We start from the raw sequence: 20634 nt of genomic DNA, 5'->3' as shown, positions 1-20634 counted from the left end.
ACAACCTATTCTCTAGTATCTGAGGAGCATGCCTATTATTTTGGGTGCGGTGGAACACAGGTAGGATGGTGCTGCTGCAGTCGTCTTGTTTGTGGCTTCCTAGAGGCACCTGGTTGGCCACAGTGTGAACAGACTGCTGGACTGGATGGGCCTTGGTCTGATCCAGCAGGGCCTTTCTTATGTTCTTATGTTCTTAATTAAATCATCCTGAGGTGGTTGAGTAGATTGTAGCAGTTCTGGTTGCTGGTAGAGGGTACCATTCTGAATGTTCTCCCATTTAGATGAACCCCCAGCAATTATAGGCAAAAACAAAACAAAATGAAAACCCTAGCAGATTAGGAGAGAAAGTTCTAATCAATATCACTCCACGTTGTAGTAGTTTTTAGGTAATCTTTTATGCAAGGGAAGAAACCAATAAGAATAATTGCAAGGCAACTATAATATGGGCAGGAACATTTTAACCTCTGAGGCTGCAATCCTATCCACAGTTATCTGGGAGTAAAACCACTGAATGTAGAATTTATTTCTGAATAACCAGTCATATGATTGGTGCTGCATGGACCAAATTAAATGTATCCTCCTACAAACCCCAGCACATCTTGGAATTGCTACCCGTAAAACCCTGTACCAGTTTGCCTTCTTATGATGACGTAGCTGAGAAGGGCATTTTCTGTAGTTGCAAGCACCCGCCATCTTGTATTCTGGGTCACCAGTGTAGCAACTGAACTTAACTGCTGTGGACTATTCATAGAATCATAGAGTTGGAAGGGACCACCAGGGTCATCTAGTTCAAACCCCTGCCTAATGCAGAAATTTCACATCTACCTCCCCCACACACCCAGTGATCCCTACTCCATGCCCAGAAGATGGCCAAGGTGCCTTCCCTCTCATGAACTGCCTAAGGTCATAGAATCATCATTGCTGACAGATGGCCATCTAACCTCCTCTTAAAAACCTCCAGGGAAGGAGCACTTACCACCTCCCGAGGAAGCCTGTTCCGCTGAGGAACCGCTCGAACTGTTAGAAATTTCTTCCTAATGTCTAGATGGAAACTCTTTTGATTTAATTTCAACCCACAACTCCAAGTTACGGTTGCATCTCTGAAGGTATCATGGCAGCATTGTTGTGGAAAGCTTGGAAGTAACATCCAATATCATAATGCTGGTCATTCAAAATGAGGAAAGTTAAACACATAGCTGAATGTCTCCTTCAGAACTAGAAACCATATTGGCAGCATGGCCTGGAAAAGATGGCAAAACACTTCTGCATATTTGTTACTTACTCTCACATGTGCACATATTCATTTTATAAAGTTACCTGTCTACTTGTATGGCGTATCTTCTAATTATTATATGAGCTGTGAATTTTGCAGGTAACATTCCACAACCTCTGCTTCACATGTGTACCTTGTGAGTTTCACATTTGTGCACAGCACTTGCACATGAGAAATCTGTAATCTGTGACTCTACCACACTGGACTGTTGCTGCCATGTGCAGAAGCATCAGTCGGTAAGGCATTTTTTATACCAGGCGAAACATTTAAATTAGACCTCATGGCCATCATTTTGCAAACTACAGCAGATTATTTTGATTGCTGCAATTATATAGTTATTACATTATATCATAACCATTTGGTATTGGTTACAAGTGCTTGCTTTGTACAGCTGTTATATTGAGCAAGACTCTGGAAAAGAGCAACAGATATAAAACAAACCAGTTTTAATTGGTGGTGGCTGGTCGGTTGTAAAGCAGAGGTTCAAAAAAGGCATACTGTATCTGTAAGCTCTATGCAAAGGGATTTCTAAACATCATGAATAACTGATGTACCGCACACTTTAAAAAAACAGAAACGAAGTTTCTTGAAGCAACTGGCACTTTAATCTGAACAGTTTGCATTAAGCAATAAGAATTCCAAGCACCCAAAATTAGCTTCTCCCTTATGGGTTCTTAGTTTATTCAGATGAAGGATCCACTTGGATACCAGGTGCATATTTCTGACAATCAGCAATGCCGCTGCCAAAGCGTCTCTGGCTTCTGGTGCTTCTCAAATTTCCTACAGCCTTTCGGCTGTCAAATTCCACTTGGGTGCAAATAGTTCTACCCTCCCCCAAGTCCCTACGTCACCAACTGCAAGTCCATTTAGGATCCTCAGCACATATCTGCCTGGACCTTGGTTTTATTTTATGTTTGCTTTTTCACAAGAAGAGATTTGGTTGTTTGTCTTCATGGCTACTCTTGATTATATCTCTGACTTATGGACCTTGCTTCCATCCTTGAGGAAACTGAAGTGAAAAAGGTTCTGAGGATGTTATTTTCCTATGTGCATCTAGATAAACTGGCATAATGAGTACCTCCAGCAAAAAGACTTTGTCAGTGGTCAACTCTTTGGCCAAAATATTTGACCCAAATGCTTTACGAAACCAGCGCCCTTCTATAGAAGAAACCTTACAAGCTACTCATTGCGCTGACAACAATGTTAGCTGCCCTGAAAATGTGAGTGTGTTGGATTTGAAGTTTGCTTCCTTGGGTCAGAAAATAGACACAATACTGACCGTGCAAGACTGTGTTCTTCAGAAGTTGGATTGTGTTTCTCAGGAAATCTTCTGCATGGAAAAGGAGGTTGAGACGTTGAAGGGGAAAGGAAGAGGCTCTGGACCGTCCGTTATAACGTCTGAGAATCTAAGTAGTTTTGATGTAAAGATGTTGTGCATAGAAATTAACAACAAACTGGCAGATATGAGCAAGAATGCCGAACAGCAAGCAAAAAAGTTAGATGGGCTGGAGCAAGTTGTGCTGGGGGTACAGCAGCTTGTTGGCTGTTTGGTAGAGAAGCTGAGGACTTCTAAAATCAACAATCTAATACATAGAAATGAACTTCCTCATAAGCTCCTTAGAGTAGGTGGCTACTTGAGAAAAGATAAATCAAGCAATCTTTTCAGGATGCAGACATTTTCAGACAAAAAGGATGTTTTGTTCAGCAAAAGAAATGAAAAGGTGAGCCCAAAGTTGCTATGAAAAGCCTAACTTTTTTCTCTCTGCTTTGTGGTTAGTAAAGGTTTTTGTTGTTGTTAACTGTAGCATATCATTTAGCTTTGCACTTAAAATTTATTGTACTGGATTAGAAGTAATGTAGGCTGTGTGACCTTGGGCCAGTCACTCACTTTCAGCCTAATCTACTTTATAAGATTGTTGTGAGGATAAAACAGAGGAGAGGAGAATGATGTAGACCATTTTTGGGTTCCTATTGGGGTGAAAAGCAGGATGTAAATATAGATAAAGTAAACAAGATGCACTGATATTTAAACACAAACAAAAAGTTAAATAAAGAAAAAGAAGAAAAGCAGGCAACATTTAATGAAAAACTGTAGTCTGCTGCTGATAAATGCAGATTCTTTTTAATGCTGAGATGACATAATAAAAAAGGGAATTAGGAGAAAAACACCTTGTCCCTAATTTCCTCAATACCAAAATTCTTATAAAAACTAATGCAATTGAGTTTTTCCAATTTGTGAGTCCCTGAATATTTTTTAAGACTAGCATATCATATATTTTTTAAAAAAAACTCTTCAGGCATTTCATCATGGCAAATTCCTATGCAACTAGCAAATTCCATTTAAATTTCCACAAGCCCCTTTTCCCCATCAATTTGTTTACAAATGAAATAATTTTATTTTGTAAAATATAAAAGGAACATTGTGCATCAAAGAAGTTATTTCAGTGCAGATGTAAGTATAGATTAGGTAGTGATTGGTAGATCGCTGACTTCCAATTTTAAGTTAATGATATAATTGGGCCCCAAGGCCTTTCTGATATTTTTGGACAATTTTCATAGGCACACAGATAACTGCAATGGAAGGGGAAAATGGCAACCAACCCATCGCTAATATTAACTAAAATGAAACTGCTTGAATTGAAAAGCAATCGCCATAATAACACTTGGCATTTCTAGAGCTCCCCTGAAAAGTTCAAAGTTATTTCCCAAGTTCAAAGTGCTTTACATTCATTATCTCAGTAATCCTTACTGGAGAGTCTAGCACTATCACGTTCATGTAGAATAGGAGGGCCAAGGCTTGCAAAAGTTAGTTTGTGGCTGATGTGAGGTTTGAATGGGCGACTTCCCGTTCCACATTAATTTAGAATTTCCCACTGTTGAGTCAAAGTTCTTTTGAAATTCACTGTCCTTATAAAGCCTCACTTTCTTGTTAGAGTAAACATATGTAATTCAATAAAGGCCATGGGTGTGTGGGGCGAGAGGGTAGCCAGCAGGACAAGATGTCATGTTGCAAAGTGATTCCTTTCAAAAATTCAGGCCAAGGATTCCCCATATAAGCTAGATAACTCTGCAGGGACCACTTTAAAATAGTGATAACCAAATGGCAACGTAATGTGCTGTGTAAAAGAAATGAAACTGTGGAAAGTTACAAACAGTTTGAGGATACGAAAGTGGGCCTGCCTCTTTAGGCACCTAAACCTTTGTGCTGTGGATTACTTCTAGTTTTACAAAGTGTGCGTTAGTATTTCATTTGAAAAGCATAGGCTTGCTGGTGGCCGAAGAGGACTTCCCCTTTCCCCTTTCCTCAGCAAAACAGCTGGTTGTTTTGTACCTTGCAGAACACAGCAAATAAATATATACCTTTTAAAATCTGTTTTAAAAACTTCACACACGCATACACCATAAGTTAAAGACTGTATTTTAACAGACTCCAGGGTCAGTCTAACTGTCCTTAAAAAAACCACTGCCTCAGTCGGGTAAACTACAGCTGGATTTACTAAGCATGCATCTGTATTCTGTTAAGCAAAACCAGGCTGTAACTCAAGTTCTTTTCGACAAGGGTTGAACTTAACTCCTGGTAATACCTTACAGCTGGGTCCTCTGTTCCTTTTGCTGGGACTGCCTGTCATGTTAGGCCTGGTTTTTACTGTTGTTCTGAGTACAATTGGGCAATTAAAATCTCATCATCCACCCCACTGGGAGAAAAAACAGTGGTTTTCGGAGACAACTACTGAAAAACGACAAGACCTGTTTCAAACTAAATTATAGTTGGGATATATGTAATAGGTTGTTGTTGCTGCTTATTTCTGTGCTTACCATATATATTCTTTTGAGACACAGAAGCACCTCCATGTTTATTGGGGGGGGGATGAAAATGCAAAGCAGACAATTGGTGTAAGTTTCAATGAGGCTCATATTTTGAGGGGAATTCAGTTTCGGCAAGGGGAGTGGTGGTGTTGGAGATTCATAGAATATTCTTTCAGCTTTCCCCGATTGGTAATTTGGCTGAAAGTGTTCTCGGAGAGTATGAGGAGCACTGGCAGTAGGATGGAGCTAACTTTAATTATTTGTAACTTTTAAAAAAGATTTATTTCCAGGGTATGTAAGAAGCTGCTGCAAACCCCCAGCTCTGTGATGAGTGTGTTTGTGTAATATATTTGTTTGTCCACCACGTTTTGATGGCGACGCAAAGGAAGAAGGCAGTATGAAGCTAAACCTCTCTCATGGCAGGTCAGGGCTGATGGTACAATTAAGGTCAGATTAATTCTCCTGTGTTTGGTTCAAAATGGGGTTGTGTCACATTCCTGGATAACCCCAGCCCTGGGGGAGAAGGAATGGAACATGGGCACTGCCCTGAGAATGCCACCAGCATTGAAATGGGGCAGAAGGAGGCACCCTGGGGGTTGGTGAGGGCACAGAAGGAGCAGTTAGGAGGAAGGGCAATCAGGGCTACTTCCTGAGGGAGAAAAGGCTTACTTGAGGGGAAAGGTCTTCTTGGGAGAAGAAACCTACACAGGAGTAGGCAAAGGGGAGCAGAGGTCTAGAGCAGACGTCCAGTAAAAAGGGCCAATTGAAGGAGGTAGGGAGAGAGAACCTGGCTGGAACTAGCTAGGAAATGAAAAGGAGAGTAGCCCACCGGGTCTGAGATCTTTTTTAAAAAAGATCTGAGAAATAAAAAAGACTCATTTAGGAAGTGGAAGGAGGGCCTTATAACCAAAGAGGAATATAAACAAATAACTAGTGCTTGTAGGGAGAGTGTTTGGAAAGCTAAAGCTCAGTATGAGCTTAGGCCAGCGAGAGATGCTAAACATAACAAAAAAGGGTTCTTTTCCTATGTACGGAGTAAGAATAAGAACAAGGACATGATAAGCCCACTGCAGGCACCAGAAAGGGAAATTGTAACAGGAGATGAAGAGAGGGCAGAACTGCTCAATTCCTACTTTTCCTCAGTCTTTTCTTACAAGGGAAATGGTGCTCAACTTGGCATAAACAGAACCTGTGATGAGGGAAGGGAGTTGCAGCCTAGGATTGGCATTGGGGTAATGCACAAACACTTAGTTTCTTTAAATGAAATGAAGTCCTCAGGGCCAGATGAATTGCATCCAAGGGTACTTAAATAACTTGCTGGTGTAATTTCTGAGCCTCTGTCCACTATTTTTGAGAATTCTTGGAGAACAGGTGAGGTGCCAGAAGATTGGAGGCAGGCAAATGTTGTCCCCATCTTCAAGAAGGGGGAAAAGCTTGATGTCTATACCAGGAAACGTTTTCAAACAAATCATCAAACAGTCCTTGAGCATTTAGAAATGATGGATCTGATGACTAAGAGCCAGCATGGGTTTCTCAAGAAGAAGTCATGTCAGACTAATCTTATCTCCTTTTTTGAGAAAGTTACTACCTTGCTGGATCAGGGGAATGGAGTAGCCATGGTTTATCTAGATTTCAGTAAGGCTTTTGATAAGGTTACCCATAATATTCTTGTTGACAAATTGGGAAAATGTGGTTTAGATCCTGTTATGTTTAGGTGGATCTGTAATTGGTTGACAGATCGCACCCAAAGAGTGCTTGTTAATGGTTCCTCATCCACTTGGAGAGGAATGACTAGTGGAGTGCCTCAGAGACCTGTCCTGGGCCCTGTGTTGTTCAACATCTTTATAAATGATTTGGATGAAGGAATAGAAGGGGTGCTTATTAAATTTGCAGATGATACTAAATTGGGAGGGGAGCAAATACAGTAGAAGACAAAGCCAGGATACAGGATTATCTTGACAGGCTGGAGAATTGGGCTAAAACCAATAAAATGCATTTCAACAGAGAAAAATGTAAAACTCAACATTTAGGTAGGAAAAATCAAATGCATAATTATAGGATGGGGAGGATGGTGCCGAGTTGTTTTCTGTTGCCCCAGAAGGTCAGACCAGAACCAATGGGTTGAAATTAAATCAAAAGAGTTTCCATCTAGACATTAAGAAGAATTTTCTAACAGTTAGAGCAGTTCCTCAATGGAACAGGCTTCCTCGGGAGGTGGTAAGCTCTCCTTCCCTTGAGGTTTCGAAGCAGAGGCTTCATGGCCATCTATCAGCAATGCTGATTCTATGACCTTAAGCAGATCACGAGAGGGAGAACATCATGGCCATCTTCTGGGAATGGAGTAAGGGTCACTGAAGGTGAGTGGGGGGAGGCAGTTGTGAATTTCCTGCATTGTGCAGGGGGTTGGACTAGATGACCCTGGTGGCCCTTCCAACTCTATGATTCTATGATTCTACAGGTAGTAGAGATAGGACCACCCCTGGATGGGGCAAGGGGCATTCCTGGCCAAGAGGCCACAACTACCACTGGCCAGGCCTGGGTTGGCCTAGCTACTGCCAGCATTAACCCTACCAGAAGATAAGGTGGTCAGAGGTAGGAACTACCAGGACCAGGTAAAGGACCTCAGCAGGAGAAGATGGCCTAAGAACCTGGGTGGAAGCAAGTGGAGGTAATCAGGGACAAACCAGCCAGGTTGCAGGATGACAGTTAACCTTGGCACTGAGCTAAGCAATAAAACAGGCAACCTCGGCATCTCTGGAGTAGTGACTTATCTTTGCCCACATGGATACACCATGGTACGTCCCTGGTGGGATTGGGCCCCTGGACGGGGGGGGGGGGGCGGCATCAAAGTTTGGCTAATGCAAGCTATTCTCCCCCCCCCAATAAAAATTAGCTTTTTATCTTCATAAACCCTGTTTCAAAATCCTGAAACCTCATTGTACTCCTGGTGTCGTCATTGTGAATATGATGGATCCTGACCACCACCCCCCACCCAGAGGCCTTTAGCACATGGGGTGCTCTTGTGGCTTCTTTACTTTAAATATAACAGATGTATCAGCTGCAACCACAGCAACCAAAGATGTGTATTCATTTTTTTTAAAGAGAAACATAAAAGTACCATCAGTTAATGTTTGCTATTAGAACGGAAAATAGTAGAAAAATGAACAGTGTTGATATCAGTTATTTTGGCTTAGAGAATTAAAGCTGTGTTCAGAGTTAGGTGGTGGTAGGAGAGAGTCAGCAGATAATGAAATTGACAGGGCATCTTTCAAGCCAGCAGAGTTGAATAGATCTTGTAATAAAAAAGATCTCTGGTAGGTTTTTCTATCCCCCGTGTTTCCACCAATCACTGATAGCCTGAGAGAGGGCTTTCTTGATTCATTAGAAGCATTCCCCTCCCTCCCTCCGTTGTTTTGCCTGAAATGGTGCTGTTCTAAAAGACTGCAATTATAGTCACAGGTGCTTTACAAATGGTATAGATAATCTATGGCTAGCCTGCCTGACAATGGGTATGATCAATTTCCTAATTTTGCTAGTGTGTGAGAATGTTATTCTTTAGCTGGTGTGGACATTTCTCTTATTCCTTTAGTTAGTCCAAGCCCAAGTCATAGTTGTTACTGTGATTATTTGCAGTGCATACCAATACCCAGTTCTTATTGCATATTTTCTCATAGTCAGTTGTGCCCTAAGACTAAGGAAAGGGACAGTGTATCTGCCATGCTACCTTCCTTCCTTGGGGTGCCAAATATTTCCTTCAGCCCCTTTTATAACTTGGCCATCTTTTTATGGGGTGCTAAATGCCTCTGTTCTCTGTAATACTTCCTGTCTTCTAGAATGCCAAATATCTGCCTCTGCCTGCTCTGTAAGGAAGAAATTTATTTTCCTAGAACATTTGTATCCATTCTTCTATTTGTCTGTAAGTTAGAAGCCATGATCATTTGCATGAGAGTTGAAATTTCCAGAAAATGACAGTCAGATTGGAGGCAAAATAAAGATTTGACCACCTGAAATATGTTTCCTATTGAAACCAATGAAAAATAAATATGAATTAATGAAAAAACAAATACAATGAAAATGAATGAAATTCATCACGCAAAAATTGTAAATCCCTCACTTGGACGCCTTCCTGTGAAGGTTCCATTTATTCCTAGTGAGATCAAGTTTCCAGGTTCTCTGAGTACTCTAGAAGGGACATCACACATCCTCGAAACAGCATACCACATACCAGGTACAAGAAGATACTCTTGATTTAAAGGGTTGCCAACAGGTCTGGAGAAAAATGTCCCATCCCCCCTTTTCTTGCCGTCAATTCACAGTTGATTTATTGCAACCCTGTAGGGTTTTCAAGGCAAGAAACATTCAGAGGTGGTTTGCCATTGCTTGCGTCACAACCTTGGTATTCCTTGGAGGTCTCTCATCCAAATACTGACCAGGGTCAACCCTGCTTAGCTTCTGAGATTAGAGATCAGCCTTGTCTGGGGCTATCCAGATCAGGGCCCTTTAACAAAGGTTTAATGTGTAGGAGGCAGCAGCTGAAGCTTTCATGGCACAAAGGCAAATAATATCCTATTAAGCCTCTATCAAAGGGGCAGAACATTTGTTTCTCCAGGCAGCTGGCAACCCTATTTTGCCTTGCTGAATTCTCAGACACATCATGTTTCACGGTTCCTTGCTCACCTGCACATGCTTAAATCCAACTACATTTTCCATCAGTGGAATGAAACTTTCTGTGGAATGAAACTTCCTTGCATTGAAGCCCACTGATCTCCATGAAGTGCTGTCCCTAGGGTCCCTGAGTAACGACAAGAGGGAGGTTGGCAGCAGAAGGTGAAATCAAAGGAAACTGCCTGTTTCATCTGGATCCAACCCTTAGTTAACATTTTGAAATTTCCTGGGGAAATTGCACTCATTCTGAAATGCATCCAAGCATTATTGGGCGGAGAAATTTATTTTCCAGCAATAAAAAAAATTGGCCACATCAATAGTTAGAACCATGTGTATGCCATACATTCTTCTGGACCCTCTTTATGTCTTCCATCTTTGGCCTCTACCACTGTGGTTGCTATCCATGTTACATCAATGGGCAAGATCAGCAACCAGAAATATTCCAAATGAATAGATAATTTATACAGTTAATCCAGACTGTAGAAATTATCTCTTGATTTGACATATGCTTAAGAATGGTTGAGTAAGGAATGATTCATTGAAAAGTATTGACTTTAGGTTGATAAGCAATTTAAAAAAACCCTGTCTTTGTAGTTATAATCGATGATGATGGTTTATAAGCATTTTTAAAGCCGTGTCTTGATGCTACAGTCAATGAAAGATAAATATGAGTGAGGATTCTGTTGGAACTCCCACCCTGCCAAAGCCCCCCAGAGATGCAAAGAGGATAGAAAAGTGGGGCGTGGTAACCTAGCTGTGGAGGTGCCAGGATCAGGAGGGTGGCTTCCTTGTGAACAACTGCCTTTCATGAGTAATGACCGGCAGGAGAATAAAGGTCAGGCACAGGGGCATGGAGTGGGTGGGGCTAGGAAGCGACAGGTAACAGGCAGAGGAAGACTGAGGAGAGCTCTGAAGGAGAAGACACGTTGGGCCCCCTTTTCTGTGGTTGAGGGCAAAAGGACCCTTCTCCCCACTCCATTCCTCACATGGTTCTTACTGTGTAATATATTTAATTATATCCTACCCTATATTTGCAGTAAATGTTTCAGAATGTTGAAATTGTGCCTTTTGCTGATAGATGCAAGAAGCCCTGGCAAAAATTTAGCTTGGGAATACTTTGTATCTGCATGTTCACATTTGATCATTGCTGCAGAAAGTGGTAACTTGGGTGCATGAAGGAGCCATTACAAAACATAAACAAAGCTTTGGTATCTCCTAAGGTCACCTCAATCACAATGGTGCTGAATGATCTAATTTTGAACACAATGAGCTACAAATTTGTAAGAGTGGTATACTCAACCTCTAGCATCATTGTTTTCAACCTGGAGGCTTATTTAATCCTGAGGATATGTAAATCAAATTTAAAAGACTGCTTAGATATCAGAATCAAGTGTAACTGGAGTTGTTCCAAAAACAGTTCATGTAGTGTTTATTGTTTTCTTGTGATGCCTTGTGCTGTTCTTGCCTTGTCTTGGGGTATGGAATTGCAGAAACTATAACAAGTAAAGGACTTTATAATACTGCAGTAGATTTTAAAATGTTTAGAAAATATCAGACTTTTAAGCAGAAAATAGAAAATGTGTTATGAACGTCTTAAAAGATTCCACGGAAATCATGTGACTTGTATTAGCTTTCCTCTGCTGTTTTATCTGTTGTTTGCTGATCTTAGATTTTCTCAGTGTATATATCAATATAAATGGAATTTTACTGTATGAGTACAGCCAAATGTCACCAAAAACAGGAACAAACTTGAAAGAGAAATGCACTATTTCTGTAGTCTTTAAATTTTTTACTCAAGTTCTTTCTGATGTAAAAACTGATAAAATCAATGTACTGATGCTTTAGTACAGTTGCACCTGGCCTGCTCCCAGGAAAGCGTGCATGTGCAAAGTCCATGTACACTCTGTGTTGATGCTTATATATCAAAATCCAAGATGTTACTTTGGCTGGGAATGACACACTGAAGTACTTGGTATCATCATCCAGATCAGGTAACTAAACTACAACTATTAATGGGACTGACACAGAAGTGAGATATCTGATCCTAATAAATCATGGAGAGCATTTGTAGGCAGCCCTACACAGTCATGTGTAGGCAATGTAGTATTTGCAAATGCAAATTTCCATATATTATGACTTGTTAAGTGCAATTGAACTGAAGCCACAGAACAGTTTGATTTGGCACCCAATTCAACCTGATGGGATGATAAAGGGGCAGAAGCCTGAAGCAGCTTCATGAAAACGATCATTATAGAACTTCTGGCAGTCGCAAGAAAAATCAAAGGATTTTATTAGGTGAATTAAACAAATGAAAGTTGGATATTGGAGACTTCGCCAGGTTAGTCCTTATGGTGCATAAAGAAGGAATTCAATTACTCTTTTTTTCAACAAGGAGTCAGGTGTTCATAAAATTAAGTTAATTTTGGACTGAATTTCAAATTGCAACTAAAATATGTCGTTTATGTCTAATGCCGCCTTAATGTCTAATTCCTACTTTTTTCATCACATATTCCTTCAAATAATCTCATCCAAGCATCAGGTCAGGACGAGGCAGTTGGAAAAGGAAATTATGTGAGCAGAATTAAAGGCAACTCTTTGGCCTTGACTGCTCAGAGAACACATTGCCCTAGCAAGAATTTAGGCAAATATTATGTTCTGGAAGGAGCAGCCAGAGACCTTGAAGAAAGAAGAGCCTGTTCAGTACGGCATGACACCCTTTCCCCTTTGAATACCACCTGCTCCAAAGCTGCCAGATCTGGCAGACCTGGAAACTTGAGAGAAAGTGGTTGTTGGAAGAAAATATTTGATCTTGTTGGACTAAGGCCTAGTTCTCACAACAGCAGAAGAAGTGGTAGATTTGTGTCAGGGCTGTACCACTTCAGACTGCAGGTGACAGTCGCATTATTGGATGCTCCTCAATTAAAAAAAAAAACTTAGTTCACAGAAAACAAGGTATTGGAAAGAAGGGTTCTAGTCTAGCTGCCACGCCCCCACCCCACCCCAGCATGCTAGATTTTAATGTCAGCATGTTTTTGTAAGGTGCAATTACATTATGTGAGGCCCCCACAGTCTGTATAGTCCTACAGCCCAGGAAAGAAGCTCTACCTTTCACCTCCTGTGTGTGAAGAACAAAGCCTGAGTTGCACACACAGAATGCCAAATCTAAAGTCCATCCATTTCAAGTGAACGACAGACTTCAAATAAGCCACAATATTATAGAGAAAGGATTTAGAACTTAATAAACTACTGACAGTACCAATCTCATTAGATGGGAGCTAACTGTCTTCCCACTGGTTTGAAATTAAAACCAGCAAATCAGTATATGCCAAAGCTACTGGCTACTGTGATAATTCCAAATCCAGGCCACTGTTAGCAATATTGAGAATGCTGCTATGTTTCCACTTCAGTGACCCCAAACAGAACAGTATGTACATGTTAAGCATTGAGAGGATGGCTTCTGAGCAATGCATACAGAGGCACAGGTTTCATTCAACCAAAGAGGTTGTCCATGAACTAAACACAATGGGTTTTCTCTTTTGATGTCCATTTTTATGTATGCTTCCAAAGTGGTTTATACCTGCAGTATTAAGGTCATAAAAAATTAAAATTGGGCTAATAATGACCATAAAACAACAAAGCAAAATACTGAGCAGAAGAAAATATTTGGAAGGTCTTGCCTCCCAAATGCAAGGTAAAATTTTTTTTTAATTGTCCACTGTCTCCATAAAGATGACAGAGAGGAGGACAAATGAATACATAAGAAAAGTCATGTTGGATCAGACCAAAGCCCATCAAGTCCAGCAGTCTGTTCACACAGTGGCCAATGAGTGATTTTTATTGCCAGATATTATGGACTGATCATAAAACCTGAGAAGGTACATATGGAAAAAGATGCTTTCAGGTTATTGGGAGCCAGACATTTAGGGCACAACATGTTTTCTTTGGCATAACTGCTGGGTTTATCTCCTCTATGGGTTATTTATATTCAGAGATTAAAAGATGTGGGGAAATGTGTCATGTCTCTGACGAGGTTCCATCTGTTTCTTGTCATCCTTGTCATGAAGAAAATATATTAAAACTGTTTTTAAAAATGGAATTAAGGAATTAAAATAGTTTTTTGTCCTTGCTATGTTAGTCGCAGTTCTTTTGGAACACTGAACACACTTACTTGCAATAGTTAAATAAATAGCATTAGCTGATGCAAGAAGAAGATGCCATAATAGTCATATAAAGCCTAATCTTAGCTATGCTTACTTGGAATCAGATCCCAGCAGTCTGAGTATGGTTTTCGTCAGAGTGAGCATGCTTATTAATGCAGTCTTGGAAATTAGCAAATCGCTTTACTCGAGAGTTTGTCACACTGAGTTCAATGCTACCTATGCATAGGACAGTAGTCCTAGTGGCTGGTAACTTAATCTTATCTTTTTGGGGTTTTTTTCTCTTAATAATTTGTGCATTCACACACAAAATAGAATGCTGGATGCTTCTGTCTGGAATTCATATTTTCACCATTTTACATTCAGCCCTCTAGATGTCACTCTAACATTGTAGACTACTTAAAAGGTAGCACTAGGCTTGGCTCACTATACACACAGAGCCCCAAATAAATGTGTCATCAGTCTATGACAGTAAATTATACTGGTTCAGTTTTAGTGCTTCTCTGTCAACAGTATATATCTAATTGAAATCTGACAGCAGGGCTCAGATACTTCGCTGATTAAAAAATGGCTCTAATTTCCAAATTTACTTCACTCCCAGTCATTAGTTGAACTGCTGACATGTGCAGAATGTTCATAAATATTCTAATTTCTGAAGAGTCTGTGAATATTTAAATGCATGTTCATTCTGCTTTTTTACCCAGAGACCAGTAAATCCAAGGTTTGGATAATATACATAATAAATGGATGTATGGTTGTGAGAATACCTCAGCATATGTTCCCATATGGGAACAGTATATGAACAGTGTGTGAACAGTGAAAATAAATAGAATACATATATGTACACTAAAAAGGAAGGTAGGTTTATATGTTGTTCATTGGTTGATTTGCCTAAGAGGGAAAAAAACCTATTACAGGGATTGGAAACATTAAAAGATAGTGAGCTGTGAATGAAATGGGGGAACGGGGTCTAGGAGAGCTGAAAGGCTGGAGCTAGGAAATCAAATAAATAATGAGAGTTTCATCCATACATTCAAAGTTATTGGGGGATCGGGGCCCCAGTTCCTGTAAAGGGAACCCCGATCTTTAATTTATCTGCTACCAAATCAGAGGGAATGGATCGTTCCTCTTGAACTATGAGAATTGAGATCACACACACGCACAAAAGAGGCAAGACGCATTTGTCTTGAAGTAAAACAATCTTTACTCTAACTCAGGGTAGGGAAAAAGTCACTGGGATACAAAACAAATAATATCTGTCTACATTCTATGTTTCCTATACTTGCCAAAAGCCTTTGGCAAGGCACTAAGCTTACTTACGAGTAGGCACCCTTAGCAAAAGGAGAGCCTCTCTCCATCCTGCCTGTTCAGCAGTCAAGCAAGGAGAAAAGTGATCAACTACTTTCTCTTCTAACAAAGAAATCGAAAGCAGTTGAACATGCAAAGTAGTTGTATACGTGACCCTCGGGGCACGACTGCAATGGCCACTACACTGACCAAATGGTCAGTTACAATATTAACCCTTTAACTGTCTGACATGTAACAAAGCTCGCTCTCTAATACCCAACAATCCCCTTTTCGAGGTTTAGTTACATTCAGACATATAAACACAATGCATCACGTAAGTATTCAAACTGTTGTCTAGGCAGTGGCTTCGTCAGGATGTCGGCCACCATCTCTTTACTTTCACAGTACTTCACTACTACGAGACCTCTTTCTTGTTTGTCCTTTACTGAGTCCATTTTGAGTCGAAGAAGTCTCTTCCCTTTCTTAGAGTTCTCGCCATTCAGTAGTGCTATACACGATTGATTGTCCTCAAACATTGTAGCAGGTGTCAGTTCATCTAGTCCAAAGTCGCGTAGCAGTTCAATTATCTCTTCCAGCTCTGTACATGCGCACTTGGCTGCTATGCATTCTGCTTCAGTTGAAGATGTTGACACAACTTGCTGTTTCTGGCTGGTCCAGGAGATCAGGTTTTCTCCAAAGTAGAACAGATATCCACTTGTAGATTTGCTGTCTGTTCTAGTACCACCCAGACTAGCGTCCATGTATCCTATCAGTTTCAGCTCAGTATTTGGAGTTATCTTCAACTTCAAATCAATAGTTTTCTTTAAGTATTGTGTGAGGTGTTTGATTGCATTCCAATCATGTTCTGCAGGTGTGCTGGTCCTTCTACTTAGGATTCCAACTGCTGCACTTATATCCGGTCTACTAACGTTGCTCAAGTATAGAAGTTTTCCAATAGCTTCTCTGTATTTGTGATTGTTAGGCAATAGTTCACCTCCGTCTAGATCCATATATGAAGGGTCAAGTGGAGTGTTCTTGGTCTTGCACTCCTTCATATTCATGAATTGTAGAAATTCCAGTATCTTGTTCCTTTGATTGATTGAAAATCCATTGTCTTGGTTTCTTTCAATCTCCATTCCAAGATAGTTCTTTACTTCTCCAAGTAGTTTCACTTCTACTGATTCATTCAGTTTGTTTGCAATTTCCTTTGCAGCTTCTTCAGTGTCAGAACAAATCAGAAGATCATCTACAAAGGCCAAAATAAAGTCCCATCCATCATCCTTCTTCCTTCTGAATAAGCATTTCTCTATATTTCCTTGTTCAAAGCCTTGAGCTTTCAATAATGAGGTTAGTTTGTGGTTCCATGCTCTTGCTGACTGTTTGAGCCCATACAAAGTCTTTTCAAGTTTACAAACTTGATTTTTAGTATCACAGTCCTTTAATCCTGGTGGAAGTTCCATGTATATTTCTTCTGATAATTCTCCATTCAGGAAAGCTGTTTTGACGTCGAGTTGCAGTACCACTTTATTCCTGGAGGCGGCTATACTCAGCAAAGTCCTTATAGCCGTGTGACTAATCACAGGTGCGTAGGTTTCTGTGTAGTCAGTTCCATACTTCTGGGTAAATCCTTTTGCAACTAGTCTTGCTTTGTATTTGTCAACAGTTCCATCCGAATTCTTCTTGACCTTGAACACCCACTTACACCCCACAGTCCTTTTGTTTGGTGGGAGTTTGGTTAGTTTCCAGGTATTATTCTTCTGCAGTGAGTCTAATTCTTCTTGAATTGCCTTCAGCCATCTCGACCGCTCCCCATCGGGCAACTTTTGCAGTTCGTCCCAACTTGAGGGTTCCACGTGGCTGTCAATTCTAGTGAAAAGACTCAGTTTCTCTGCTGGTATTCCTTTTGTAGTCCTTGTAGATCTCCTTAAGGTCTGAGAGGGTTCCGCTGTTCCATCAGCACCGGGATCAACCCCTTTTGAATCTGCAGTCTCTTGCTGTTCCGCAGGAGCAGGTGGATTGCAATCCCATGCTGTAAATGGAATCTCTATGGTTTCCTCTTCACAAACCTCTGGATCATCAAAGTTATTAATTTGTTGATTATTAATAACATTTCTTTCATCTATATATACTGCATTCAATATTTGTAAATTGTAAGTCTTAATGTCCATTATCCTGTATCCTTTTGAGAAAGGATGGTATCCCACAAGAATTCCAAGTTCTGTAGTAGGATCCATTTTTCCCCTTTTCTCCTTTGGGATGTATGCAAACACACGAGATCCAAATGCTTTCAAGTGTTTCAGACTAGGCTTCCTGCCATTCCATCTTTCATATGGAGTCATGTTGATAGCACTTGAAATTGTCCTGTTGTAAAGGTAAGCTGCTGTATTTACACACTCTCCCCAGCAGGGGTAAGGCAAGCCTGCCTGTAGCATTAAACATCTTGCACTTTCCATCAGAGTTCTGTTAAACCTTTCTGACAACCCATTGTTCCTAGGGGTATATGCAACTGAGGTTGCATGCTCTATTCCTTCAGATTCAAGAATTTCTTTCATTTCTTTATTAAGGTACTCACTTCCATTGTCAGTGAACAATAACTGTATACCTCTGTCATGTTTATTCTTCATCAGGGCAACATAAGCTTTAAACTTTTCAGCTACTTCAGTCTTTGATTTCAACAAATACACATATGCAAATCTTGAGGCGCTGTCTATGAAATGCAGAACATATTTTGCCCCTCCTGCTGAAGCCTTGAGTGGGCCAATCAAGTCTGAGTGCACTTCTTCCAAAATCTCTGCCTTAACACTGCTTGGCCTCTGCACGTGCTTAGGCGCTGTTCCCTTTCCTCTGAGACACACTTCACAACGTTCTTTGTCCTTAAAGCATTCCTTAACTGGCATTCCACAATCAATCAGCAGTTGCTTCACTGACTTAAAGTTTTTATGAGCTAGTTTCACGTGCCATTGGTACAAACAGTCCTTGTGGTTACACTCTGCAGCCTTCTGCTCTGTCAATCCTTTATTAAAAGCAACTAGGCATTTTGATTCTTCCTCAACATTATCTTCATTTCCATCAAAATCACTTTCATCAGAATCAACATTGCTCTCAAAATCACTACAAGCATATTCCTCCAATTGACTTGCAACATTCTCCAGGCAATAGTGCGAGCCTACTGATAGCACTGGGTATTCTCTTCCTTTAGAATCAAATAAGCGACATTTGTCTCTTTTTATAGACACTTCAAAGTCTGCATCCACTAATTTATTCACGGACAGTAAATTTTCATCTGAATTAGGCATTAGGAATACGTCTTGTAAGGTCAAATGCATCACATTTCCACAATAGCTTTGAATTGCAATAGAAACTTCTCCTTTCTGAGTGCATAGAAATCTTTCTCCACAAGCCATAACTAATGTTTCATCACAAGGCTCTAGAAAGTCAAAAGCTGATCTCAAGCCAGACACATGTACATCTGCACCACTGTCCAGAACAAATGTATTTACACGCCTTAAATAATCTTTGGTTGAAGCTGTATTCGAGACTAGATAAGCCTTTGGGTGACTGTGCCATCTGGGCTTCCCTTGGCTTGTACTTGGGCTCCCTCTTGTGGACGATTGGGGCTGTTGCCTCCCATTTCCATCCCTCTCCCTTTGTGAGGATTTGGCGGGCTTTTCTTCCCGGCGAGAGGGGGGGGGAATTTCTCCCTTTGTTTCACGTCTCTCACATTGAAACGACCGGTGACCATGCCTTCCACACAAGAAGCATCTGATTGTGGATTTGTCATTTACACGCAGTACAGACACTCCACGAGATAATTCCCTCTCTTGGCTCCTGTCTGCTTCAAACTGTTTAAGTGCAGTCACCAGCTTAGTAAGGGTTAAGTCCTCTCTACCCAAAAGATTCCTTTTTTCAGCGTTATATTTAAAATGCAAACTTCCCAGAAATAGTACAAGAAACTCTTCTTCACCGATTTCCCCTCCTACAGCCTTCAACTCTGATTCCATATCTTGCATTTTCTTAAGGTGTTGCAAGAGGGTCATATCTCCAGACATTTTATTTGCATACAGTCTAGTTTTTAAAATCATTTTCTGGGTTTTTGACACAGTTCCAAATTTCTCATTGAGTGCATTTAGCATTTTCCTGGCGCTATCATTATTCAAAATTATTGCAGTTTCTTCCGGATTAATCGCATTGGAAATCAAATTCATTGCCTGGGCATCTGAAATCTTAAATTTCTTAAGGGCTTCTCTATCTGTGTCAGCTGGCGGGTCTTCATTCAAAACGTGATTCACCCCAATTGCTGTTAAAGCATTTTCCACCATTCTCTTCCATACTGGAAAGGAGGCTTGGGTGATATGGGGGACAGAAACGGATTGGGGTTGTTTTGAATTCATACTTTCCTTATCGTTGCTCATTCCAGCGGCTCAGGGCTGCTTTCTTCCTCACAGGATCCAAGCGTGGCGCGCGGGGTTAAGTTTCCTGCCGTCCTTTGCAGACCAGGCTGCTGGCTCCGTCACAGGAAAAATTCCCTCTGGGCGTTTGTAAATCCTTTCGTCTCCAGTGAAGATCCCAAAAGCAAAAAAAAAGGAGTGCGGTGTGATCCTATCTCAATAGCCAAAATAAAAACCAAGCGTACTCAGCTACCACTTATTGGGGGATCGGGGCCCCAGTTCCTGTAAAGGGAACCCCGATCTTTAATTTATCTGCTACCAAATCAGAGGGAATGGATCGTTCCTCTTGAACTATGAGAATTGAGATCACACACACGCACAAAAGAGGCAAGACGCATTTGTCTTGAAGTAAAACAATCTTTACTCTAACTCAGGGTAGGGAAAAAGTCACTGGGATACAAAACAAATAATATCTGTCTACATTCTATGTTTCCTATACTTGCCAAAAGCCTTTGGCAAGGCACTAAGCTTACTTACGAGTAGGCACCCTTAGCAAAAGGAGAGCCTCTCTCCATCCTGCCTGTTCAGCAGTCAAGCAAGGAGAAAAGTGATCAACTACTTTCTCTTCTAACAAAGAAATCGAAAGCAGTTGAACATGCAAAGTAGTTGTATACGTGACCCTCGGGGCACGACTGCAATGGCCACTACACTGACCAAATGGTCAGTTACAATATTAACCCTTTAACTGTCTGACATGTAACAAAGCTCGCTCTCTAATACCCAACAAAAGTAATAAGTCAGATCTTGTTGCTGATCTCTAATAAGGCCCACTTGAATAGTAGGGCTGTGCAAAAACAAAAATTCGTTAAAATTCGGGATCGGGTTTATTGGTCCCTATTTTTTCAGGGAAACCTGAAAAGCTGAATTTCCCATACTGGTAAATATGGGAATTCAGCTTTTTCCGAGTTTCCCGAAAAACCAGGATCCAATAAAGCCTACGGGGCTTTCCTCGACTCCTGGGGGACATTTTTGCAGGTAGAGGTCCCATATTTTCAGG

General features: G+C 40.7%; 1 protein-coding gene across 1 annotated transcript in view; it reads left to right on the top strand.

Moving 5' to 3' along the window:
• The first annotated feature begins 2343 nt into the window (after positions 1–2343).
• The window catches only part of MYLK4 (myosin light chain kinase family member 4), a 51952-nt gene continuing 33661 nt past the window's right edge, over positions 2344–20634 (top strand). The window contains exon 1 of the mRNA XM_056854979.1: positions 2344–2994. Within this exon, the coding sequence (XP_056710957.1) occupies positions 2344–2994 (651 nt within the window). The remainder of the gene's footprint in view (positions 2995–20634) is intronic.

The sequence above is a fragment of the Euleptes europaea genome, chromosome 8, assembly GCF_029931775.1.
Source record: "Euleptes europaea isolate rEulEur1 chromosome 8, rEulEur1.hap1, whole genome shotgun sequence".
NCBI lineage: Eukaryota > Metazoa > Chordata > Lepidosauria > Squamata > Sphaerodactylidae > Euleptes > Euleptes europaea.
Note: the sequence above shows the minus strand (reverse complement) of the source record. Positions and strands in the feature narration are given on the sequence as shown.